At 31.5% G+C, this 26,745-nt stretch overlaps 2 protein-coding genes and 1 long non-coding RNA gene across 4 annotated transcripts; 2 read left to right on the top strand and 1 right to left on the bottom strand.

Annotated features, from left to right (window-relative positions):
• Positions 1-947: 947 nt before the first annotated feature.
• Positions 948-6,480, bottom strand: LOC111697888 (acylpyruvase FAHD1, mitochondrial). 2 transcript variants are annotated; one of them, XM_023468023.1, is made up of 12 exons: positions 6,381-6,480; positions 5,718-5,770; positions 5,592-5,652; positions 5,295-5,343; positions 4,451-4,522; positions 4,197-4,228; positions 3,049-3,100; positions 2,838-2,907; positions 2,201-2,264; positions 1,907-1,956; positions 1,625-1,689; positions 948-1,117 (listed from the first exon to the last, which is right to left on the bottom strand). In XM_023468023.1, exons 1-12 carry the CDS (start codon positions 6,458-6,460, stop codon positions 1,061-1,063), a joined length of 705 nt encoding a protein of 234 aa, XP_023323791.1. In that variant the 5' UTR covers positions 6,461-6,480; the 3' UTR covers positions 948-1,060. The 2 variants fall into 2 exon arrangements, with proteins under 2 accessions (XP_023323791.1, XP_023323792.1); XM_023468024.1 differs by lacking the exon at positions 6,381-6,480 and adding an exon at positions 6,182-6,369.
• Positions 6,481-9,250: 2,770 nt separating this feature from the next.
• Positions 9,251-11,165, top strand: LOC111697906 (uncharacterized). Its single transcript, XR_002764403.1, has 3 exons — positions 9,251-9,396; positions 10,425-10,482; positions 11,140-11,165. It is a non-coding gene; the product is annotated as an uncharacterized LOC111697906 (long non-coding RNA).
• Positions 11,166-11,197: 32 nt separating this feature from the next.
• LOC111697895 (protein msta) lies at positions 11,198-25,128 on the top strand. The gene is made up of 17 exons (XM_023468030.1): positions 11,198-11,205; positions 11,617-11,671; positions 11,732-11,819; positions 12,863-12,942; positions 13,033-13,074; positions 14,174-14,266; positions 14,583-14,689; positions 15,763-15,841; positions 16,220-16,319; positions 16,906-17,055; positions 18,742-18,845; positions 20,027-20,131; positions 21,228-21,335; positions 23,007-23,108; positions 23,476-23,559; positions 24,145-24,222; positions 24,950-25,128. The coding sequence occupies exons 1-17, from the start codon at positions 11,198-11,200 to the stop codon at positions 25,091-25,093; spliced, it is 1,527 nt and encodes a 508-aa protein (XP_023323798.1). The 3' UTR covers positions 25,094-25,128.
• The last annotated feature ends 1,617 nt before the right edge of the window (positions 25,129-26,745 follow it).

Raw genomic sequence — 26,745 nt, 5'->3', positions numbered from 1 at the left:
CCAATTACTTAATTGTAAAATGAAGTTAAAAACGAGTGTTTTAGAGTTCTAAAATGTCCATGTTTGAGGCTTAATAAAGTATAAGGGAGTTATTGAGGTAAAAAGGGTAAGGTGTGTGTTGTGACACTTCAATGTCGATCTTGAAAACTGATCCAACTTTTTATAGCAATGTAAAGCTAAGCGAAGACTCCATGTAAATTCAAATAGTTGCATTATTTCACTCAAACCGTAAATAATTCAATCAAAATAAAAAAAAATTTTCTTTGAAAATTATTATAAATAAATTCTGGATTTGATTCGGTTAATTTGAATGCATTTGACATAGCATTACATTTCTTCTCTTATTCTTCGTTGACAACTTATTTTTAAGGCTGGAGCTGGATTTTTGAATAAATGAAAATATGCAAATCTCGTCTTAGATATTAAAAATATAATCGCATCATATAAAAATTAAAATTAGGATTATATTTTTAATTTATTCGAATGATCTAAATCGAATCCGGAATTTGTATTGTACAGTGAGAACCAGAAAACTCTATAATAGGAAGAGGACTGATAGTCATGACTTTAAATAGTCCAAAGAGCATGGAACATCACAGCAATTGTGCTGTGTAATTTTATATTACAGTATTTATAGTATCAGATCATAAGCTTAACATATTTGAATTATTAAGGGTTAGAGTGGATCAATCCAACTTTTTCAACCGTTTTCTCCTTTTTTACACAACAGATAAAAGTAAAATTAGTAGACGGGGTGCGTGTGTGCAGATGTGTGAGCACCCTATTAAATTGCTTTGACCATCATTTATTTATTTTATACATATTGTTAAAAAATAAAATTTAAAAAAAAAGAATCTTAAATATTCTATGAAATGTCCTATCTATGAATTTATTTTTCTATGAATGTCCCATCTATGAATTTTATTTTTCTGTGAAATTTCCCAACACCGATTTATTCTAAATTTATTCACATTAAAAGATTTAGACAACAAAACAACTAAAAATAAACTATTCCTATTATTAATTAACAAATATATACTGACAATAATCCCAAATATTATTATTTGACGTGAAATTCTATTTTTGTAATCTCTTCTCCCATCTGGACCAGGCCAGCCTGAAAACAAAAGATTTCGAAAACCAGTTTATTTAAGTAATATTTTAGTCAAATTAAGGGTAAAGAAACTGAGTTTTTTTTGCCACAAACTTAAATTTTATAATCCATTTGTCTAGCAACCTGATGATTCAATGCATTTGATATTTCTTGCTTAAACTATTTGATATATGGTTTAAAAAGGGCTGCGACATCGCGGGTTGCAGAGATACGGATTATAAAATCAGAATTTGTGTCAAAAACTCAGTTCAAATCGTGATAGATTGAAATTATATAAGTTTTAATCATAGCTCCTCTTTCTTAGGCGTAATCAAGAAGAATAAAATAGTTTTTGAATTTTGATTGTGCAATCTATGAAAATTTGCTTTCTCATACATGGAGAAAATACGAGGTCACAAAACCATACAAGTAATTTGTCATGACCTTCTCCCTCTGTATAGTGAGTTTAAATGAATATAAAATGTTGTTATTCTTATATATGCTGAAGTAAATGAATATTAATGTTTAAACCTGAATAATATCTCCTGACACAACCCTCCCTACTCCTTCAGGGGTTCCGGTCAGAACCAAATCACCTAAAATTTCAAGTAACCTCCCATTTCAGAATCATCGAAAATGTGGAGCTTAAGATTTTTATTTTAACAAATTTTCTCTCTTATTTGATATTTAAGCACAATTATATATATATATATATATATATATTTTCTACTAAATATATCCCAGATTTCACAAATATAAACTTTATATATTTATAATTAATAAATAAGACAAAAACCTTGGTTTAATACTGACCTGGTTCAAGAGTAATGAATTGAGAAACGTAGGAAAGAATCTGAGGAATCCTGGAGATTAAAAGTATTTTGTGCTTTAATTAGGGGGGAAAACTCAGTTAACGTTCAGAAAAAAAGATTATTCTCAAATCAGTATCGAACAAAAATAATCGTTGCAGAACACAACGATTTCGAGGTTCGCCAAGTGAATTGACGCCTAATGCATGTACTATTATATAAACCACTGCTTACTAATTGGTACCTTACAAATGTCTGAAAATATATGAACGATCCCTTTAATGACTTTTTATTTTACCTGAAAATGAAATATTTGGTATTTGATCTTTGTCTTTTAACTCCGTTCACGGATAACCAAATATCTAACCAAACATATAGAAGTTTTAACTTTGTTAATGATCAATCAAATATTAGAAAAAAAGTATATAAGTTTATTTTGTTCATGTTCATGTTCATTATTCAATCAAATATTAGAACAAAAGTATAGAAGTTTACTTTGTTCATGTTCATGTTCATTATTCAATCAAATATTAGAACAAAAGTATAGAAGTTTACATTGTTCAGGTTCATGTTCATTGTTCAATCAAATATTAGAACAAAAATAAAGAAGTATTGACTTTGTTTATGTTCAATTAAATATTAGATCAAAAATATAGAAGTTTTAATTTTGTTTATGTTCAATCAAATATCTGAACACAAATAAGAGGTTTACTTTGTTTGTGATAAATCTAATATTAGAACAAAAATATAGAAATTTCAATTTTGTTTATGTTCAATCAATATTAGAACAAAAATATTGAAGTTTCAACAACGTTAAAGTTTCATGATATATCAAGAAATAAAATAAACTTATTTTTTTGACTAAATTTTAGACAACTTATTAATATTATATTATTATTATTATTGTTATTATAAAACTGAAAAAAGCTAAGTACCAAGGGCATGAGGATCTGATATTTTATCTTTGCTAATGAATTCGCCAACTGGACAGCTCGTATCAAACATCTTAATTTTTTATTATCAATATTTTCAATATTCGTATTATCATTATTATAATTTCCATGATTATTTGTATGCATATTATCATGATTAATATTTTTACTGTTATTAGTATCATTATTATTAATATTATCGTATAGTTAATACTTTAGCTAAGGTCCACGGAACTCCTGCATTTTTTGCTTTCCTCTGCTCATCTCTTAAATAGATTTTTGAAATATATATTTTATTTTCAGCGAGAACAACAAAAATTGTCGAGTCATTCTGATGTTCCTGTCAGTTGTTTCTGAAGAAGAAATGTGCAAATCACCGTATTGAGAAAATAATCAATTTTCAAAGATGAGATAATGGATATCTCATTCTTGATCAGACAAACATTTTTAGGTTACAGATGTGAATCGGACCTGACACTTTGTAATTGGTGCGTCAGTTGAATTTAAATCTATTCATAGTCCCTTTAAGGAACAAATACGAACTTTAAATCTTTCACTCGTTTTTTAGATTTTACTAAACAGACTTATTATTGGGTGAACCATGCTATGTCTATGAAAAGAAACGAATCCGAATGAATGTATATTTACTGTTCGCTCTCGCAGCTTAAGGGGACTGTAAAGGAAAAATTAAAAGAGGGATAGGCTTAAACCTTAGAATCTCAGGAGTTGATTGAGACATATAAAACTTCTATCTGATGTTCCTGTCTCGAGAAATTCATATAAAATTGTGTCAAATTTATACCAAACGTATATATATAAGATTTTGTATAAGATTCGTAGTATTAAACAGATCATATTCAACAAATACGCAACCAATCTGAAAACAACGATATCCTAGAGGAGCCTGAGAAACTCAAGTTTGCTCATATTATTATTTGAATTTAATAATAATGATATAATTGATTTTTATGCGTCTGGAAAATGTCACCAGAACTCCAACAAATTGCAGTGCAGCATTATTGTCACATGTCTCCGTCTGTATCATGGGGGGAGTTATGGTTACGTGATGCGGACGTATATTTTGCGTTTTGGGTTAATTTTGACACAGTTCTATGTCAATTTCTCAAGACAGGAACATCAGATAGAGGTCTTATAGTTATTGTTCAACTCCTGAGATTCTAAGGTTTCAGCCTATACACCCTTTCTTTTTTCCTTTACAGTCCCTTTAAAGTAGGTACTTGAAATAAACTGTCCCAATATTTATTTTTTCGATATTTTAGTTATTTTTAAGATTCAAGTAAACTTTGAACATATTATTCAAAAATTCTTTATGAAAACACGTTTAAAGTAATTTATTTTTACCTGGCGGTCATATCTAAAGCCAATGTGTAACCCTGTTCAAACATTTAATTCAGGATCAATCAGAGTTTACAAAAAATGTAAAATTTTATTAAAAATAAAAATGTAAATTGTGTATGTTTTTAAGTTGAAAAGATTCAGATTTACCAATAAGCAGGGTTTGTAAAAATTAGCGCAATAAAGAATTTTGCTAAGAATTCTAGGTGTGCCTTATAACCATCAATCAGCCAAAAATATTAAAAATCCTCGAAATCTTCCTGAATCCAATCCATAGCTTTATCTTCGGCAATGTTCTTCCCTGTTTTGCTGATTATAAGTCCTAGTTCAACCTAAACATAGCTGATTGTTTGTCCTAGTCCAATCTTCACATAGCTGATTTTAGTCCTAGTTCAACTTTAACATAGCTGATTATTAGTTCTAACTCAACCCTAACATAGCTGATTATTAGTTCTAACTCAACCTTTACATAGCTGATTATTAGTCCTATTTTCAAGCCTAACACATCTGATTAATAGTCCTATTTTCAACCTTAAGATAGCTGATTATTAGTCCTATTTTCAATCTTAACATAGCTGATTAGTAGTCCTATTTTCAACCTTAACATTGCTGATTATTAGTTCTAGTACAACCTAAACATAGCTGATTATTAGTTCTAATTCAACCTTAAACCTAGCTGATTATTAGTCCTGGTTCAGCCTGAATATTGCTGATCATCAGCTCTAGTTCTACCTCACCATAAAGGGTGTTGAACAGAAAACAAGGGGGCAGGGATACAGTGGGGATAGGGATACAGTGGGGATAGGGATACAATTGGGGGCAGGGAGACAGGGGGAACAGGGATTCAAGGGGGCAGGGAGACCTGGGGACAGGGATTCAAGGGGGCAGGGAGACAGGGGGACAGGGATACAAGGGGGCAGGGAGACAGTGGGGACAGGGATACAAGGGGGCAGGGATACAGTGGGGACAGGGATACAAGGGGGCAGGGATACAGTGGGGACAGGGATACAAGGGGGCAGGGATACAGTGGGGACAGGGATACAAGGGGGCAGGGATACAGTGGGGACAGGGATAAATTGGGGGCAGGGAGACAGGGATACAAACCTCATGTTGAAGATCTACACACCCAGGAGGCGTAATTATCTTTTCATCCCTGAAAACAATTTAGGAAAATAAAATTGAAAATCATAATTTTCTAAATATCTTTATAAATTAATTCAAACATTAAAATTTAAGCCTATCATTGTCTTCACAAATTCCTAAAATTATTAAAAAATTAAAGAATTCCTCAAATTAATTTAAAAAGATTCAGTCCTGAGAAATAAATTCTATAGAAAAATACATTTCAGCTTTTTTATTAAATTCTTTCAAATCAATTAGTATTTTAATTTTGCTTTTAACCTTGTTATATAAGCTGTGGTGGGTTTCAAAAAGAAAACAGGTACACTTGGTACATCGTTCCCTTAAGAAAATGAATCTACCTAACGGATTTTTAAAAAATATAAAATTGATAAAAAGAATTCGTACCTAGTTCTTTCACATGCATCTCATAATTTCGTCCAACACATACAATCTTTTTACTAAATTTGAAAATATCATAGTTTGGAATATAGAAGAAAGTTTTTGGAAACAGTTGCATCTTTTTTTTACTTTAAAAGCAGTTTTTCTCTTAAATTGTTAAAGATACTTTGAGGACTAGAACTATAAGGGCCGGATTCCCTGGTGGGGAACCTAATAGGTTTATAATATATAGAGAATGGGGTTACAGTGATTTGATCTCAAGTCTACTTATAGAAACAACAAAGACGGGTTCATATACCATTTGATTAATGTTGATGTCAAGTCTACTAGAAACAACAAGGACGGGTTCATATACCATTTGATTAATGTTGATGTCAAGTCTACTAGAAACAATAAGGACGGGTTCATATACCATTTGATTAATGTGAAACTGAATGTCAAGTCTACCAAAAACAAGAATGAGTTAACACCTTTGGACAAATGTGGATGTCAAGTCTACTAGAAACATCTTAAATGGATTTACGTATTTTGATTATTGTGGATGCCATCTTTCACTAGATTTTTCTTCAGTTGCCTTTCCAAAATGTAAGTATTAGTTATTTTTATTACGACGAAAAGTGATTATTTTTAAAAGCTTCATTCTTTCTTATTTGTAATATTTTGAATGACCTGTGCTTCCAGAACTGCTCAAAATCACACATTTTTTTACTAAAAACAATTATATTTTTAAAACAATTTTTACGAAACATTGAAGTTAAAATCTAAAAATGTGAAAACATAATATGTCTCACAACTAGTATGCTTGAATACTGATAACACATGTGTACACTGAATGTTTAACATGATGAACTGAGTCCGAAATTTAATAGAATATCATTGAACAAAACTTCCGAGTGTCCTTTTTGGGGGCTTAGCATTTTGTAGACTTCTATTTAAAAGATTCAAAAAAAAAATATGAAGAAACTAAATAACAAAACTGCCTAACCTCATTCGTGAAACACGGGTTTCAAAACTGGTTTTCATATCTTAAGTTTTTGGCTCTATAGTCTGTAAGTAGAGATGGGCAAGTTAGAACTTTTAATTTAGAAATAATGTTCGTTAATAGTTATTCAAATTAACAAAAAGAACAGTCCTCTCACGTTTTTGTTAATTTTTAGCCAATACTAACCGATTAGTTAAAGGAACCAATTGCCGAGCCCTATTACGCACAGCTTACGGTTTCAAACGAAAAAACTGATGAAAATTTTGCCAATTACTTCTTAAAAACTAAAGCCAAAAACAATTGCTTAAGAGTTCAAAAATTGACATATATAAGGCTACATAAAAGTATAAGTGAAAACCAAAGGCCAAGGCGTTGCGTGAAACCTATAATTATGTGGACCCAATCTTGAAGATTGATGCAATTTTTCATAGAAACGGAACTTAACCCAACCCTAACTGTAGGGAGTATTATCGCGGTGGTAGACGATTATATCAATATAATAAAAAACTACACACAAACTTGGAAACAAAGAGAAGCTGTAAATTAAAAGCTTCTCTTTAATTACTTGTAAACTTGTAATGCGAAAAAAGCTTATTAACAATTGAAACTTAAATACAAAAGTCGTCTTCATTATATTGATATAATCGCCTACCGTAACCAGAAATGTTGGGGGGGGGGGTGGCTATATAAAGACAAGAGTGTGACATGCCGGTACAACACGTACTGTAGACGCATTCAGTCGTACCGTCCAGTTTGACTAACCACGGTAGAGTCGACCCAGTATTTTTATGCAACAAATGCAGCCTGAAAAGATCACAGTGGAATTAGTGCATTTAAGAAGTCAGCACACTTCAATCAGCCAAGTGGACCTAGTTTAACCAATTCAAGATATTCATTAAATCTGACCTCAGAACAAATATCTTTTTTTAGTATTGACATTCAATATATTGTTTTCTTTTTAAATATTAATGCTATTTATAATATCTCAATTATTAAAGTGTATTGATTTTACTAATAAATTTTGACATATCTCATGGGACCCCTCCCCCACGGTGGAAGTATTTTAGGGGGTCATGGAGTGGTTGACTATTTTTGTTCAATACTCCTCTTAAAATGCATTTGTCTTGTGTTTCATGTTGAGAATGGGCAAAATGAATATATTCTGATAATCTTTTCATTTACTAAAAGTGTATGACGATGCAGCTAGCAATTTTTTATAATGATTTCAATTTCCCGTTCATATATTTATCATTGAATTGATCCTGTAATCCCGCATTATATTTAGATGTCGTCTTTGTTACAACGAGTATTTCGGAAGAAAAACTTATATTTTATAGTAAAAGCGCAAGAAATCACTGGGGTATCGGGATAATCTAAATATATAAATAGATTCTAACAGCTATACAGAAAAGATTTAAGGGCTCCAGCAGCAACCAAAATCCTTAAGTTCGTCAGAGTAGCGTGTTGAAAAATCTTATTTTTAGAGTTTTCAATGAAATAGCGGGTTTTCAGTCTAAATTCTTAACTAAAACATAACATTTATCATTGGGTTACAAAGATATAGAGATTAGAAAATCAGAGTGTGTGGCAAAAACTCAACTCCTTTATTCAGAATTCCAAAGAACTCTAATATGTACAAAAAGAGAATATTAAAATTCGAACTGTATTTATATATATAGTTGAACATATTTTTGAACTTCATCTTTTATTTTAAATTGAATAAGGAAAATTTGTAGGTCCAAATCTGGGGAAAATGGTAAAAAATTACATTAAAAAAATGATCCAAATTATTTACTTCACACCCCCATCCACTTAGCAATTTACCCAACATGCACCTCTTCCTATATAATATATATATAATTTGGATTGAATATGCATGTAATGTATATATATGCGAGTGTAGTGTATACTGTATATGTGTGAAAGTCAAGATGACAGCTGGGCACACATCTATTTTTAGTCACTCGGTATCCTAGCTTCAACAGTTCAGGAGTACACTGATATACATAGTACACAGTAAACCTAGCTTCAACAGTTTAGGAGTACACTGATATACAAAGTGCACAGTACACCTATCTTCAACAGTTTAGTAGTACTCAGTTATACATAGTACACAGTACACCTATCTTCAACAGTTTAGTAGTACACAGATATTGATAGTACACAGTACACCTAGCTTCAACAGTTAAGTAGTACACAGATATACATAGTACTCAGGACACCTTGCTTCAACAGTTTAGTAGTACACAGATATAAATAGTACACAGTGCACCTTGCTTCAACAGTTTAGTAGTACACAGATATACATAGTACTCAGGACACCTTGCTTCAACAATGGGTATATCTGGTACATAATACACTAAGCTTCAACAGTATAGGAGTACACAGATATATCTAGAACATTATAGTACACCTAGTTTCAACAGTTAAGGAGTACACCGATATATCCAGAAGAAAGTACACATAGTTTCCACAGTTTAGCCATGAGTACACAAATAAATCTAGTACAAAGTACGCCTAGCTTTAATGTTTCAGCAGTACAAAGATATACACAGTACAATTGTAAAGTTGTCTAATATGTTATATGTACACAGTTTCCTATAAAGTTACATTGTATAAGTACACTATATAGTTAACAGATAAAAATGGAACCCAAGCACTGAACTACAAACGGTCTACACACTTAAATAAAACTAGCTACAGGTATGAGTTTATTTTACTTCTGTTTTGAATTGTTAAATAAAGTTGATAATTATTTAACGAGGGGAGGAAGGCCAGCCACAACAACTTCTCATCCGAGCCACAATCTCCCCATTTTCTCGTTAGAGCCACCTAAGAATCTTCGTCCTTCGATTATTATGTGTCAAATTCTCGAAGATAAAACTCTATTTTAAAAATCTGACCACGTAGGGCATAAAATATGGATGGACTGAATTGCAATGATTACATCATGTTGGAATCTTTAAACCCATGAGAATGATGTCAAACTTTATTTGGGTAAAACTTAAATCTTTTCAACCTCCGTAATGGCTAACCTTCTCGATATAAAAACAAATCGAAAAATATTTCGCACAACTCTGCATATAATTTTCCCCATGGAACCACCTGCAGGAAAATTTCTATGGTTTTCACTATAATTAACAAAAAAAATAAAGTTCTATTATTTGCGGAATTCTTCACCAGGAATATTTGAAAATGCGCGTAAAAAGGCGAACATTTTTAAAAACATTAAATTGGAAAACTTGAATTCAAACTGAAACTTTTTTCCGATTTACAAAAATTCAATATTTCATTAATGCGTGGCCCGATTCTTTAAAAATAGTTTTATTTGGGAGGATTAGACAGTTTAAAAGAATAAAATTGAAAGGACGAGGATTTCGAGGTAGATCGGACGAGAAAATAAGGAGAATGTCAGTGGCTCGGACGAAAAAATATTTTTGTTGGCCTTTCACCCCTCGTGTAACATACAGTTGATAACTGTATAACATACAGTTGATAACTGTATAACATACAGTTGATAACTGTATCACATACAGTTGATAACTGTATCACATACAGTTGATAACTGTATAACATACAGTTGATAACTGTATAACATACAGTTGATAACTGTATAGCATACAGTTGATTATAACAAAACTGTAAAAAATCGACTAAAACTGTAAAATCAACTTAAATTATATTTTTATGATGATTATCTATTAAACCATAAAATAATTCTGTAATCTTAGAATATGGGAGAGATGGAGGAGAAAGGAGAAGATGGAGATGTAGGAAACGGAGATACAGGTATAGGAGGTAGTGACGGGACATAACTTAGCTTTTAAAAACTATTAAGGTTTTCCAAACTTTTATATGCAAAAAACGAACCAAAACAACAGTTTTTCCATATATTTTAGTTTAGTAACATCAAAATTTTACATATAGGGTGTCCCCCTGAAACATGACATTAGCAAGACGACGTAAAAGTCGTCTTTAAACTTTGAAATAATTTGCTTTTTTTTTATTCTTAATCCCAATATTAGAAATAAAATTCTAGAGCTAATAATCATAAGCAACCCATGGTATTGAAATTTCCAAAATGTGGTCCGCCTTTTTTGTGCTTTCAATATTACCCGTTTAATGAAAAATTTCATTATAATTTCGCTAACTTTGATCTTTTTTAATAAAAAATTATATCTGAACGAAATTTTTTATATCTCTGTTAATATTGACAGCACAAAAAAGGCGGACCAGATTTTGGAAATCCCAGGCCTATACGAATTTTTTGGTTATTGTTTTAAGTATCATAGAGTGGTAGCCGATTATAGAAATATTATGAAGACGACTTTTTATTTAAATTTTAATTGTTAACAATCTTTTTATCGAATTACAAATGTACAAGTACTTAAAGATTGTTTATGTACAGGTTAATATGCACAGGTTAATGTGCAGGTTTATGTTCAGGAGATGCAGAACAGTTTGTATGTGCAGGTTTATGTTCAGGAGATGCAGAACAGTTTGTATGTGCAGGTTAATAATAATAATAATAATAATAACAAAACTGAAAAGTAATAAAAATGCTTAGTTGTTCTAGAAACAGTAATGCTGATTAGCAGTGATAATGATAAAAAAAATGATGAAATTAAGATTAATGAAAAAAATGATAATTATGATAATGATAATACAATTAATGATATTAATAATATTAACTGTACAAGTTGCTATGTTACGTAGCTCATTATATTTACTAAAGAAAAATATTTTTCATATACATAAAAGATTGTGATTATTATAGTAACAATTTTTGTTAAATTAAATAACCTTACGAAAATAAGAATATTTAGATTTAAAAAATAATATTAATCAATACTGCTACTGATATCAATAATATGTTAATAATAATATAAATACAATAACGATAATAATAATAATACTAATTAGAGATCACCAGAAACAGCACTGGAAAAGACATAAATCCTCCTGCTGTGCTTACAAGGTAAATAAATCAAAACTTTTAACAAATTAGAAAAAACGAATTTAAACATTTTTCCTTTAGATTTGTATGTCCCCTGAGTTAGGGAGATACTTAGTTGCAACCCGAGATCTTAAACCAGGAGAGATGGTCATATCAGAGACACCACTAGGCAACCAAACGAAATATATAACAACATAAAGGGATAGTTCACTAAAATCTATATATTTCAACATAAAGGGATAGTTCACTAAAATCTATATATTTCAACATAAAGGGATAGTTCACTACAATCTAAATATTGCCACATGAAGGGATAGTTCAATAAACTCTACATATTTCAATATAAAGGGATAGTTCACTAAAATCTAAGTATTTCCACATGAGGGGATAGTTCAATAAAATCTAATTAGTTTAACATAAAGGGATAGTTCACTTAAATCTAAATATTTCTACATAAAGGGATAGTTCACTAAAATCTAAATATTTCCACATGAAGGGATAGTTCACTAAAATCTATATATTTCAAAATAAAGGGATAGTTCACTAAAATCTATATATTTCAATATAAAGGGATAGTTCAATAAAATCTAAATATTTCCACATGAAGGGATAGTTCACTAAAATCTATATATTTCCACATGAAGGGATAGTTCACTAAAATCTATATATTTCAACATAAAGGGATAGTTCACTAAAATCTAAATATTTCCACATGAAGGGATAGTTCAATAAACTCTATATATTTCAATATAAAGGGATAGTTCACTAAAATCTAAATATTTCAATATAAAGGGATAGTTCACTAAAATCTAAATATTTCCACATGAGGGGATAGTTCTATAAAATCTAATTAGTTTAACATAAAGGGATAGTTCACTAAAATCTAAATATTTCTACATGAAGGGATAGTTCACTAAAATCTAAATATTTCCACATGAAGAGATAGTTCACTAAAATCTAGATATTTCAATATAAAGGGATAGTTCACTTAAATCTAATATTTCAACATAAAGGGATAGTTCACTAAAAACGAATTAGTTCAACATAAAGGGATAGTTTAACTTAAATCTGAATATCTCAATATAAATAAATTTTTTACTAAAATCTAAATATTTCAACCTAAAACATAAAGGGATTGTGCGATATACCTTTTTATTTTTGTTAACGTCATTACTAAATCTATGTGACCATTTTTGGTTTTGTTTTGGTTAGTGTTGGGACCAATGGCTGTGACTGTTCCTGTGTGTTTAGCCTGCTATAAACCTGCTGATGGGAAGTTTAGCTGTCTCAAGGTAATATTTTTAAATATGTATAACTAGATATGCCTAGTGTTTTCAATAGCAAAGATCATTTTGATTATTTAAAAATATTATCTATTTTAGTGCGGTTGGCCAATGTGTAATCCTGGTTGTGCTAAATCCCCAGTAAGAATAATTTTATAATTATAAGCAAAATGTTTTTGAAAAATCAAAATAAATTAAAAGATATTCGAAATTGAAGTTTTTTGGTGGACACTTTTGTTTAAAGGAACTGTAAGCATAATTTCAAACGATGACGATGCCCGATTTACAACGATACCCTTGAAAGTTATGTATGCAGATCAAGTATGAATTAGATATCAATAGTTTTGTTTCTTTAAGCTGTTTAATTTTAACGGAGAAACTCACAGAAATAGACCCTTTTCGAGTCTTTTGCATGGAGACTTGAAATTACTCTGACAGTCCCTTTAATTTTATCCCATGAGGTCGGTCATTGGGTTATTTTATTTTAAAGCAAAATATTCTGTACATGAACGAAGTACCTTCCGAATACCATTACGGTCCATGAAACCTTCCTAATACCATTACGGTACATGAAACCTTCCTAATACCATTACGGTACATGAAACCTTCCAAATACCATCACGGTACATGAAACCTTCCGAATACCATTACGGTCCATGAAACCTTCCAAATACATTACGGTACATGAAACCTTCCTAATACCATTACGGTCCATGAAACCTTCCGAATACCATTACGGTCCATGAAACCTTTTGAATACCATTACGGTACATGACACCTTCCGAATACCATTACGGTCCATGAAACCTTCTGAATACCATTACGGTACATGAAACCTTCCTAATACCATTACGGTCCATGAAACCTTCCGAATACCATTACGGTACATGAAACCTTCCGAATACCATTACTGTACATGAAACCTTTCAAATACCATTTCAGTTTATGAAACCTTCCGAATACCATTACAGCACATGAAACCTTCCAATTATTCCTTTACAGTACATGAAACCCTCCGAATACACAACTCAACTCTATACTATTAGGTACATGTACACTGGCACACCTCTATACTACAAGGTACATGTAATCACAACTCTATACTACTAATACATGTAGACTGTAGAGTGTACACATCTTTGCTACTAGGTACATGTACACCTCTATACTAGTAGGTACATGTATTGTACATACACCTACATACAACTAGGTACATGTACACCTCTATATGTACTGCTAGGTACATGAGCCTGAGTGTACTCTGACCGCTAGTCGAGGTAGCCCACTACAGATGCCATCTAACTGTTATAATAAACCCTATCCTATATATGAGGTAAGGTTTTTTATCTTCATTCAAAAACTTTCTTTCATCTTTCACAAAAATTTCAAACTTAAAACTTTTTTATTTCAGTTTATTTCGAACTGAAATTGCGTTTTAAAAACTTTATTTTACTAAAAACGTTCACATTCCGACGCAAACATTTACAAGGACTATTAAAACTGAAGCTAGAAACACACCATGGCTTAAAAAAGGTATTGAGAGTCGGAACTGTCCTTTTTAGTAAAAGACCTGACTACACTTTCTCAGTTATGAAATTTATTGTTGCTTTTTCAGTGCCTTAAAACAAAAGCATTATATTTTTTACAAGGTTGTGACCATTTTACGGAGTTTGTATCTCAAGCAGTCCTCGCCCAGTAAATGGAAGAAATTTAAAGAACTAGAAGCTCATGAAGAGGGAAGAAGAAGAAATGGAAGGTAATACAGGGTTACCTGCAGCAAAGGATGAGGCAGTAAAGACGATCCGAAACTCGTTTATAATGACGATTAGATTAAGTTTGTTGCCTTACATATATATCATCTTTTAATGGCTTAGTCGTCAACAAATAATCTTAATTTAAAGGAATTGAGTTTTGCCACAACTAAAATCTTCTGATTCCAATATCTTTTCACCCTTATGGTGCAAACCTTTGATATTTCAAACTTAGATTATTTTATCTATAAGTATTAATAGTTTGAAATATCTAAGGTCTACGGCATTGGGTTACAAAGATATAGAGATTAGAAAATCAGAGTGTGTGGCAAAAACTCAACTCCTTTATTCAGAATTCCAAAGAACTCCAATATGTACAAAAAGAGAATATTAAAATTCTAACTGTATTTATATATATAGTTGAACATATTTTTGAACTTCATCTTTTATTTTAAACTGACGGAGTTATGCCATATTGCCTGGGTTTATCTAAACATTAAAATCCATTATCTCTTACGCTAATAAATCACTAAAAAGCAGACTTTTCTTGGAAAGATTTGGAGGGTTTTGATAGTATTTTTAAGTACTATAATAATATAAGTGTCAAAATGACTGGTAACCACTTTGAGTTTTTATTTTTTTAATTTTTAAGCAAATTTTTAAATTACTGAGAAGAAATTTAAAACAGGTGGTTCTTTTTAAGGACTCTTCAATAAGAGGGGTTATTATTGAAAACATTTGAGAAATTTAGATTAATTTGACGTGGGCATATGAATCTCATTTTAAAGATAATACCCGCAAAGGATGAGACTGTAAAGAGGCTGGGACTCATAAAATATGACAATTTCAAGATTAAATTTAGTCTACTACGTTAAATAAAGTTTATAAAGAGTTTTTAAAGAAAGAAACAAGTTTACAGAATTGTAAATATTAAGAAACAAACAGATATACATTTCGTGCAGTAGTCTCTGAATTATCATTCTTTATGGGTAACCCTTAATATCAATATCCAGAAAACATAAAAGAGATTTAATATTGACACAAGCAAATACTTCTGCAAATTTTTGTAAATGTTTAGATATGATAAAGATTTGAGTACGATGGTTCGAGTTATCAGAGAGTTCTTAAGAATACCAGAAACTGTCTTCACGCAGCAGGGAATAGTTTGAAATAATTTTTGCTTTAGATATTTTTTGCAATCCCATCGGCAAACTATGATCATTTAGATAAAAAATATTTTCTTAAACAGTGGTATGCGATTATGTCAATACTATGAAGACGACTTTTTTATTTAGGTTTGGTTGTTAAAAAGTTTTTTTTTCGAATTTCAAGTTTACAAGTAATTAAAGAGAAGCTTTTTTTTTATTGACAGCTTCTCTTGACTTCTATTTTTAACAGCTTAAAATAAATCAGAATTGAAATCAAAAGTCGTCTTCGTTGTATTTGTAAAATCGCCTGCCACTGTATGTAAAGCAATAAAAATAAAAATAAACATTTTTCGATCTATTACAAACAAAGATGTTCTGAAAATTCAGGAAATACTGGATGTCTGTGGGGTGCTAACAGTAAACGCACATGAACTACCAATAACAACTGTTCCTGTGCAAGCCCTCTACGCTAATATATCCTTACTAGGTAACAAAGAAAAAAATCCATCTGAAAAAACGTATTTAATTTAAAAGAGCATGTATCCTTTTATTCAGAAACTAATAAACTAAATATTTTGATACTATTTTACTAATCATATATATATATATAGACACTGATTACTTCATTAATATTTAGATTTATTACTTAATCGATATTTATTTACTAAATACCATAGATTAATTAATCTATGCTAATACGTTGATATTAAAATGCAAGCAACTTAATTATATTTCACTTCTAACTATCTTTATAGTGATACTATTTATGTATAAATTAATAGTTTGATTATTTGTGTTTAATAAACACCAACACAGCTGAATCCATCCATGACAACTCACATGACCCCAAATGATATTTATATACTTGTAAGCAACCCCTATACTGCAGATATTGATATTGGCATGTAGAAACAATAACCTAAATATCTATAAATGAACAATAATAAATATTTCTAGAAGAAAAAAGATTACTAGATATTGACAACTTCATTATTGAGATACAAAGCTTCAAGATTTTAGCTTTTAAATGCTAACTATGTTAACTAATCTTAATAATATTTTCTTTATTTTAGAACATTCTTGTATAAACAACGCCAGCAAACATTTCGATGGAGATTTTCGAGTTGTAGTTCGAGCAGCTGTTAATATTAAGAAGGGAGAACACATTTCCATTAACTACAGTGATCCAATGTGGGGGACAGCAAGCAGACAGCTGCATCTAGGTAGGATACAGCTGGCAGACAGTTGCATCTAGGTAGGATACAGCTAGCAGACAGCTGCATCTAGGTAGGATACAGCTAGCAGACAGCTGCATCTAGGTAGGATACAACTAGCAGACAGCTGCATCTAGAAAGGATACAGCTAGCAGACAGCTGCATCTAGGTAGGATACAGCTATAGCAGACAGCTGCATCTAGGTAGGATACAGCTAGCAGACAGCTGCATCTAGGTAGGATACAGCTCTAGCAGACAGCTGCGTCTAGGTAGGATATAGTTAGCAGACAGATGCATTTAGGTAGGATACAGGCTACAGCTAGCAGATAGATGCATCTAGGTGGGATACAGCTAGCAGACAGCTGCATCTAGGTAGGATATAGCAAGTAGGCAGCTGCATCTAGGTAGGATCAGCTAGCAGGCGGCTGCATCCAGGTAGGATACAGCTAGCAGACAGCTGCATCTAGGTAGGATTCAGCTAGCAGACAGCTGCATCTATATAGGATATAGCTAGCAGACAGCTGCATCTAGGTAGGATTCAGCTAGCAGACAGCTGCATCTATATAGGATATAGCTAGCAGACAGATGCATTTAGGCAGGATACAGCTCTAGCAGACAGGAGCATCGATGTAGGATACAGCTAGCAGACAGCTGCATCTAGGTAGGATATAGCTAGTAGACAGCAGCATCTAGGTAGGATACAGCCAGTATACAGCTGCATCTAGGTAGAATACAGCCAGTATACAGCTGCATCCAGGTAGAATACAGCCAGTATACAGCTGCATCTAGGTAGGATACAGATAGTATACAGAAGCATCAAGGTATCGGATACATCTAGTAAATAGCAGCATCGAGGTAGGATACAGCTATTTTTAGTTAGGATCTTGATACAGCTAGTAGACAGCAATATCTAGATAGGATACAGCTAGTATACTTTAGTACCGTCTGAGCTTTAACGTTAGATTGTGCCTGCAGCAAATATTATTAAATATTTAATATATCCAAAATGATTATATATTTTCCCCAGTCAAATATAAAAAATTCTCATATTTAAAGGGAGAGACCGGTTATGTAACATATTTGAGCTGCAAGTGCAGTATTGTATAGAAAACTTTAGGATTCATTTGATACCAATGAGACAATTTTACGGTGTACACTTTTTGAATGAGTGTAAAGTCGTTTGCAATATTTCACCAGTTGTTTCAGCCAGAAGAAACGTTATTATAATTATATTTAATAACCCGGACAAAACATCTAAAAATTAAAATTTTCAAACTAATACATATTTCTTAAAAAAAATTATTGATGGCAACAATAGTAGAACCGTAGAATCGATAATTCCATTATTGCCATTACCTTTGGGGTTTCTATAAATTTTTTCACAGATTTCTTCACAATTAAAATAAAAAAACAAAGAATTTGCATAAATCTGCGAGATTTTAAAGCGAATTTAATAACTTATTTCCAATGATAGATCTAGTTCATTGTTTTTCTCAGCTCAACCTATTCCTATATATGCAACTAGTTTGTAGAATAGTATTTGTTACACGTTTTCTCCATCGTATTTAAGAATTGTAAGCATTCGTTTCTTCTCCTGCTGGCTGAAACAACTGGAGAAAAATTGCACTCTCAGTTAAAATATGATACATAGCCGGTCTCTCCTATTAAAGCAAATAATTATGTTTAACTTTTCAGCGGAGACCAAATATTTTAACTGTCAATGTGTTCGCTGTCAAGATCCTACGGAAATGGGTACAATGTTTAGTTCCATTAGATGCCCTCAGTGTACTGTGGAACAGGTGTGTTTAGGCTTAACAAAGGTTATAATGCAAGGAAAGTTAATTGCAGTTGCCTATACTCTGCGTACATATTGAAACCAGTTCTCTCTGGGCGGAATTTGTAAACAAAAATAGATGCATCAGTGTTTGTTTAGTATCCATGGAGGATAAAAGCATTTAATTTTGATGTTTTTTATAATTCACATAATAGATCCTTTGACCAGAATATTTCATTGATTTTTTTTGTGAAAGATGGATCCCATGTCAGGCTTCGACATCCTTCTTGTGTTTACATTACCGCCTAGGGACAGTACACTGTAGTACAAAAGATGCGTCCACCTCTGAAAAAACTTTCCTTGCACTATAACCTTGGGCTTAACAAAAAAAATGTAAAATAATTCGTCCACAAATATGTTTTGTTAAAGTACCGTACCAAGTTAAAGGCAGCCGAGAGCAACAAGTACAGTTTACATACTTAGAATATATAGCAGTAAAACGGGACGGTAAACCAAATGAATTCTACTTTTCCTAAACCACCCATGCTATCGCATGTGCTTTGAAAAGCACAAACAAATCCTCTAACTTACTTACACTGCACTACCATGTGATAATTTCAAAATTTGGCAAATTGCAGAAAAACAGTTATACAGGGTGCAAATGTATAGTAATACTATTGGTATACAGTACAGGGTGTATACGATATTTGTGTACATTACATGGTGTATGCAATATTGGTGTACAGGGTGTATATATATAATATTTATGTACAGTACAGGGTGTATATATATAATATTTGTGTACATTACAGGGTGTATATAAATATATATATAATATTTGTGTACAGTACAGGGTATATATAAATATATAATATTGGTGTACAGTACAGGGTGTATATATATATATAATATTTGTGTACATTGCAGGGTGTATATATATATATATAATATTGGTGTACAGTACAGGGTGTATTATATATAATATTTGTGTACAGTACAGGGTGTATATATATAATATTAGTGTACAGTACAGGGTGTATATATATATATAATATTGGTGTACAGTACAGGGTGTATGTATATAATATTGGTGTACAGTATACAGGGTGTATACGATATTTGTGTACATTACAGGGTGTATAAAATATTCCTGTACAGGGCGTATAAAATATTCCTGTACTGGGTGTATAATATATTTCTATACAGGGTGGATATCTAGTATCTGAGAACCCTACAGGGGGACCAGCAAACTGGACCTGTATTGCCTGTACTAAAGTACAACCTCATTCTTTTGTGGATGCTGTCACTCAAGTAAGTTATTTAAAAATAATTAATTAATTAATTAATTATTTATTCATTTTACTTTAATTTAATCAAAGCAAACTCCTTAGCGTAATAATTAAGCAACTTTCTTACTAAATTTAAACAATTTTTTGAAAAAAATATTTTTAGATAAATAACATTTTGCGCCAGAGCAAAGTTTGGAATTATAATAATCCAATAGTTAACTTTTTTCATCTTAGAATATAGCCCATATAATTACCAAGTGAATTCAAATTAAACCTTTCTTCATTTAGATATTCTTAAACAAGCATTTAAGAATTTATTTCATTTCAAAGAGAAAAAAATAACTTTTTTTGTTTACTTTTCTGGAACACGTTGTATTCAAGAAAATTAAAAGAATGAACCAGCCCCGCAATTTAATTATGATCCATGCATTGGTTTTCTGTTTAAAAATTGAAAACTTGAGATCTCCACTTGCAATGATATCAACTGCTGTTATCTACATCAAGCGAGCACGAAAACGAACGAAAATTCTTTATTTTCAGAAGAAATGGTTTATTGTTAAAGATTAAAATGTTACTGTTTCGAAATCGTTCATAGCCGGCAAAATTAATCAAACTCAAATTATTCTACAACTTAAAGAATGCAAATGAAGAACATTTTTGAATTAAACCAATTCATATTTTTATTATAAAATATAGTATAATTATTTTAACACCAGAAAACTGTGAAATGAATGTCATCTTTGTTTCTTTTTTGTTGCAACTGATGTACGTAGTAGTAGTACGGACATCGTAAAACATCTGAAATCACATTTTTATAAATTGCTCAGTTCACCCTGGACTAACCAGGGTGAGATGCGTTCGGTTTCTTCTATTTGAATTAATCTTGCTTTGGTCTATAATTTAACAATTTTAATCCACAGACCTTTTCTTAAGTATAAGTTTATTGCAATCAAAAGTCACATCTTGCGGGGGGCTAAGGATCGAATTGTTTAACCCTAGTAATTAGCAAATTTAAAATCAATGGCGACTGTATTTTTCAAAATTGAGAAAGAATACGATGAGAATTCCACAATTTTCTGGTCACCACTGTATGCATATTACTATAGTTTACTATTTAGTCAATAGGAGAGGAGCTGGTTATGCTTGAGAAAGGAAATATCGAAGCTTGCCAGGCATTTATTAAGAAGCATTCACAGAACCTACATCCTAACCACTACTATCTCCAGGTATATTATTATACACAGAACCTATATCTTAACCACTACTATCTCCAGGTATATTATTATACACAGAACCTACATCCTAACCGCTACTATCTCCAGGTATATTATCATACACTGCAGAACCTACATCCTAACCGCTACTATCTCCAGGTATATTATCATACACTGCAGAACCTACATCCTTACCACTACTATCTCCAGGTATATTATTATACACAAAACCTACATCCTAACCACTCTATCTCGAGGTATATTATCATATACAGAACCTATATCCTAACCACTACTATCTCCAGGTATGTTATTATACACAGAACCTACATCCTAATCACTACTATCTCCAGGTTTATTATTATACACAGAACCTATATCCTAACCACTTCTATCTCCAGGTATATTATTATACACAGAACCTACATCCTAACCATTACTATATCGAGGTATATTATCATACACAGAACCTACATCCTAACCACTACTATCTCCAGGTATATTATCATACACAGAACCTACATCCTTACCACTCTATCTCGAGGTATATTATCATATACAGAACCTATATCCTAACCACTACTATCTCCAGATATGTTATTATACACAGAACCTACATCCTAACCACTACTATCTCCAGGTATATTATCATACACAGAACCTACATCCTTACCACTACTATCTCCAGGTATATTATTATACACAGAACCTACATCCTAACCATTACTATATCGAGGTATATTATCATACACAGAACCTACATCCTTACCACTACTATCTCCAGGTATATTATTATACACAGAACCTACATCCTAACCACTACTATCTCCAGGTATATTATTATACACAGAACCTACATCCTAACCACTACTATCTCCAGGTATATAATCATACACAGAACCTACATCCTAACCATTACTATATCGAAGTATATTATCATATACAGAACCTACATCCTAACCACTACTATCTCCAGGTATATTATAATACACAGAACCTACATCCTAACCACTACTTTCTCCAGGTATATTATCATACACAGAACCTACATACTAACCACTACTATCTCCAGGTATGTTATTATACACAGAACCTACATCCTAACCACTACTATCTCCAGGCATATTATTATACACAGAACCTATATCCTAACCACTTCTACCTCCAGGTATATTATTATACACAGAACCTACATCCTAACCACTACTATCTCCAGGCATATTATCATACACAGAACCTATATACTAACCACTACTATCTCCAGGTATATTATCATACACAGAACCTACATCCTAACCACTACTATCTCCAGGTGTAGGGTTACCCACAAAAGAAAAAACCTTAAGACGACCTGAAATGTGTTCTATAATAAACATGACAATCAAGAGACGAGTGATGGTCGTTCAACTACATTAAAAATCATAAATCTGGAATAAAATGATGGCATACTTGTATTTGATGCTATTGCTGTTACAAAGCAAATAGTTTCACCAGTAACTTATAAAATCACTTATTCAATAGAATGGGTCTGTTTACCCATGTTTAGTGCACTATTTAGAGTCATATACTTTGAGTCCAAATGCCATCTTTCTATTCCAAGGTTTTCTGGTTCTTATCTTATTGTATAATTATCTCGCTTATTCATAAAATGGAGTCCCATGCTTTATAAGAGAATATATTTAGGATATAAAGCTAGCACTCTGTCAGATGATTGGACAATCAGCTACTGGTCAAGGACATGAAGTCTTTAATCTTTCAGAAAAAGAACTTGTTTACAAACAAAAGGTAAACTTAAAGGTTTTAGAGAAAACAAAGAGAAATTAGGAATAGAATAATTGTTTTTTTAATTGCTAATTTTTTAAAAAGATATATAATTTTTAAAGAATTAAATAATGTGTTGGTACAGTGGTCGGCGTTTATATCTAAACAATGAGGACGAATTTTCTATTTAAGGTTTGATTTCTTGCAAGTTTTTTTAATAACAAGTTTACAAGCAAGCTAGGAGAAGCTGTTAATTGTCAGCATCTCTTTGTTTCCCTGTTTACGTGTAAGCATTAGAATGTTTTAAAGCTTGGTAGAAATCAAAGTTTAATTTATTAATGCACAATTAAAAGGAAAATAAAATAATAATTATTTGTCACTATGTGTTTAGATAGGACTTGAACTGCTCGAAGTAGCTAATAGAATATCTCCAGGAATATCAAGGCTCAGAGGGGTGATATTGTATGAACTTCAGGTACAGGGTTACCCAGAAACAATGAGTTTTTAGAGACGATTGTATGGAATTCATACTGTCTGTTCCCTTATATTTATTTATGATCTCCTGCAACCTTAAACTCATTTCGTTCTTTGTCAAATCATGAAATAAGCTATAAAAAGACTATATTTAAGGCAGCAAATTTAATGCCTGATAAAGTGCCAATCAGCTACGTTTTTTGAATCTCTCATGGCCTGAGATTATTATGGCTTCTAATCTAAATATTTAAATTAGCAATCTATGTTTTTTTTTTTGCTTTTTTGAATGTCCGATCATAACTCATGAAACCCTGACAAATTTGCCTCAAATTTTGATTCGGGAGAATGTTCTTAGCTGATTTTGAGATTCTAAGTTGAGTGGGTCGACTTGAAAAATGGCTAAACTCGTAATTTAAGACCAAGCGCGGGTAAACGGCGGAAGCAACCATGAGTAACCTAGGCAATGCACAAACTTTACTAACTTTACTACAATTTTTTTGTAAGGACATATCCTCATACGTTATTTTAAGTTACGCTGATGGCATACCTTACAGGTTCTTTAAATTCACAATCTGAAAATGTTCAGGCTACACTGGCTGCCTATGCACGAAGGAAGTTTTCAGCTGGAGAAATTTCCTCCGAGCACATGAGAAATATTATGAAGGTAAACTATGACCTCCGAAGGGTGGGGGGGGGGGGTGTTCCATTAAACATAGAGTGTATCTTTAACTAGGTTAAGAAGGTTACCTAGATACTAACTGAATAAAGAGTCTAAAAATTCATGGTTTTTTAAAAGGAAAATTTCTAAATATTTGACAAAACCCTCTTTATATTTTAATGAAAACCAATTAATATTTTAAGGAGGAAAAAACGATCATTAACGTTTCTAAAAAACGATCATTAATGTTTCTAAAAAACGATCATTAATGTTTCTAAAAAAGCGATCAAAAAAACTGATTTAAATTTTTTCCCTTAAAATTGGTTCTTGGTCACAATTTCACAAACTTTAAAAACGTCATGTAAGAAGAGATTCATAAATTTCTCTTGCTGCAGAATCTTTTTAAAAATAAAATCTTTTAAATTCAAATTTGCTTTTGGAAACATTTAATAACATGATGGTTTTTATCTTTATCATAGTTTTTCAAAGACCAAAACGAACAGTCCGTTGGTTTTAACCATTTCGTTTTTTTAAACCCGAAGGCTCGTTAGTTTTGAAAAATCAAAAACGAAACTAAACACGACCTTTTCCTTTCGTTTAACAATCCTAGATACATAATTAAATAATTTCTAATGGCATCTAAACCATATTTTTTACAGTGTTTGAGTTAATGTCCAAGAATTTTTTAAAACTACATTTTTGGTTTTCTTATTTGAATTTTTGTTTTGTTCAGGAGGTTAAGAAGTATCTTGTTGAATGCATCCAGATCTTTAGCTTTGAGCCTCCATGTCTTCAAGAGGGTCGCCTTGCAACCATTGCTAGACTTGATCTCCTAGAACTAGAAACCTTTCTAGACAGCCTACAGAACAAAGTCTAAATCTTAGTGTTACGAAATACACTTTTTAAAAATTTCGTAAATTTTGTTTTGTTCTACTGAACATATTTGTTGTTGGACTCCTGAAAAAGTTTAAAAGTAAGGAATGATTAATCTTTTAAATATCAAACTTATCACGTCGATATATGTAATGTCCATTGTCCAATGTGCACTCAAAACCCGAGAAGAAGAAGGAGAAGCAGAAATAAGTGAATTGAGCGTTTAAGCCCCATTTTCCAGTTCAGTTGATATTTTACAGCAATTTTTTTAATGACTGATACCTTTTACCTGGGGGATGGGGGGGGGGAGGGGGGGTTATGAAACAATTGAGTTCATGCCCAAACTCTGATTTTCTATTCTCAATGTCTTTGCGAACCTTTGATATTTTAAACATACAGTGGTAGGTGACTATCAATGAAGATCAATACAATGAAGACGACGACTACAATTACGAGTTTACAAGCTTTTTTGAATGTCAGCTTCTCTTGACTTCTATGTTTATGTGTATCTATAATTTGGTTCCAGAGATAAAGGAATACGAAAATCAAACTCGATTTCTTAATCTACATATATTATTTGGAAACAAGATCTTTTTTCAATGACATCCAAATTAAGTTAAATAGTTTTTCAAAAAAAGTTTAAAACGTTTGAAAAAAATAGAACTGATTACAGCTATATACATTCAGAATAATTTTGTCTCCAAATTCATTTTTTTGTTTTATGGCGATCACTTTTTTATTGTTTTAACGGCCGGCCTACACCCTAAAATTCAGAAAAATAAAAACCGGTTTCGTAACAACTTTGTTCGATCGTTGCATGAACAGTAATTAGGGTTTCCAGCGAACGAAAACTTTCGCGAAAAAATGCGATTTTTTTTATATTTCCTAAACTTTTTTTTGTGAAATCCCGCATTTTTCGCGAAAATAAATTAGGCAAAAGGAATTAAAAACGATGCGTTATTTTAAAAAAACTAAATATGCGCGAATTTAACGAAAAATTGGGAACATTTTCGCTTTTTTGCATTCACCTGTTTCGCACAAAAATGCAAATTTTTTTTGCAAAACCAAAAATGCGAAGTTTTCTGAAAAAAATTCGCAATTTTCCGTGAAATTTTTGCGTTTTTTTGTGAAACAGAACTAAGCGAAAATAGCGAAAATTTTCGGTTTTTTCTACAAACGGAATGCCAAAAAAAACAATACTTTCGGCGAAAAGAAAAATTTTCGCGAAACGATTTCGCCTTTTCGCTGGAAACCCTAACGGTTATTGCTCTAAAATTTTCGAAACTTAAACTATAATTTTTCAATTTTTTCTCCAAGTTAATTGGTTTATTTTTGAATTGTAGTTACTTCAATTGTAATTTTAGCTGCTAGAATAAACTTTTTCCTCTACTTTCTCCATATCAGATAGGCAATGCATAGTGAATAGTAAATACGATTTTGTTTATTAGAGACGTTTTATTTTGATTAGTACACTGCAGTAATTTCTAATGTTAGATTTAGAAAATAAAAATTTAAACTTTGTAATATTTTTACACCTAATTTAATTAAAATGTACATCTTAACCAAAAGTAGAAGTCTTTGTTTAGAATATTCCTTGAAAATGATTAGCTATATTTGTTTATAATTTTACTTACCTTTTCAAATCTGATGAGACAT

This window comes from Eurytemora carolleeae, unplaced genomic scaffold, assembly GCF_000591075.1.
Source record: "Eurytemora carolleeae unplaced genomic scaffold, Eaff_2.0 scaffold288, whole genome shotgun sequence".
NCBI classification, from domain to species: domain Eukaryota; kingdom Metazoa; phylum Arthropoda; class Copepoda; order Calanoida; family Temoridae; genus Eurytemora; species Eurytemora carolleeae.
This window is presented reverse-complemented; position numbering and strand designations above follow the sequence as displayed.

Bases quoted from the DNA above. Each gene is read 5' to 3' on its own strand.
- LOC111697888 (XM_023468023.1), bottom strand. From the start codon at position 6,460: ATGTTTCGTAAAAATTGTTTTAAAAATATAATTGTTTTTAGTAAAAAA. The intron at 1,957-2,200 runs GTAAAATAAAAA...TTTAATCTCCAG, and splicing joins ACCAAATATTTCATTTTCAG to GATTCCTCAGATTCTTTCCT. The intron at 1,118-1,624 runs GTTTAAACATTA...TTTTGTTTTCAG, and splicing joins TGTCAGGAGATATTATTCAG to GCTGGCCTGGTCCAGATGGG.
- LOC111697895 (XM_023468030.1), top strand. The intron at 21,336-23,006 runs GTATATTATTAT...GAATATATTTAG, and splicing joins CTAACCACTACTATCTCCAG to GATATAAAGCTAGCACTCTG. The intron at 23,109-23,475 runs GTAAACTTAAAG...CTATGTGTTTAG, and splicing joins AACTTGTTTACAAACAAAAG to ATAGGACTTGAACTGCTCGA.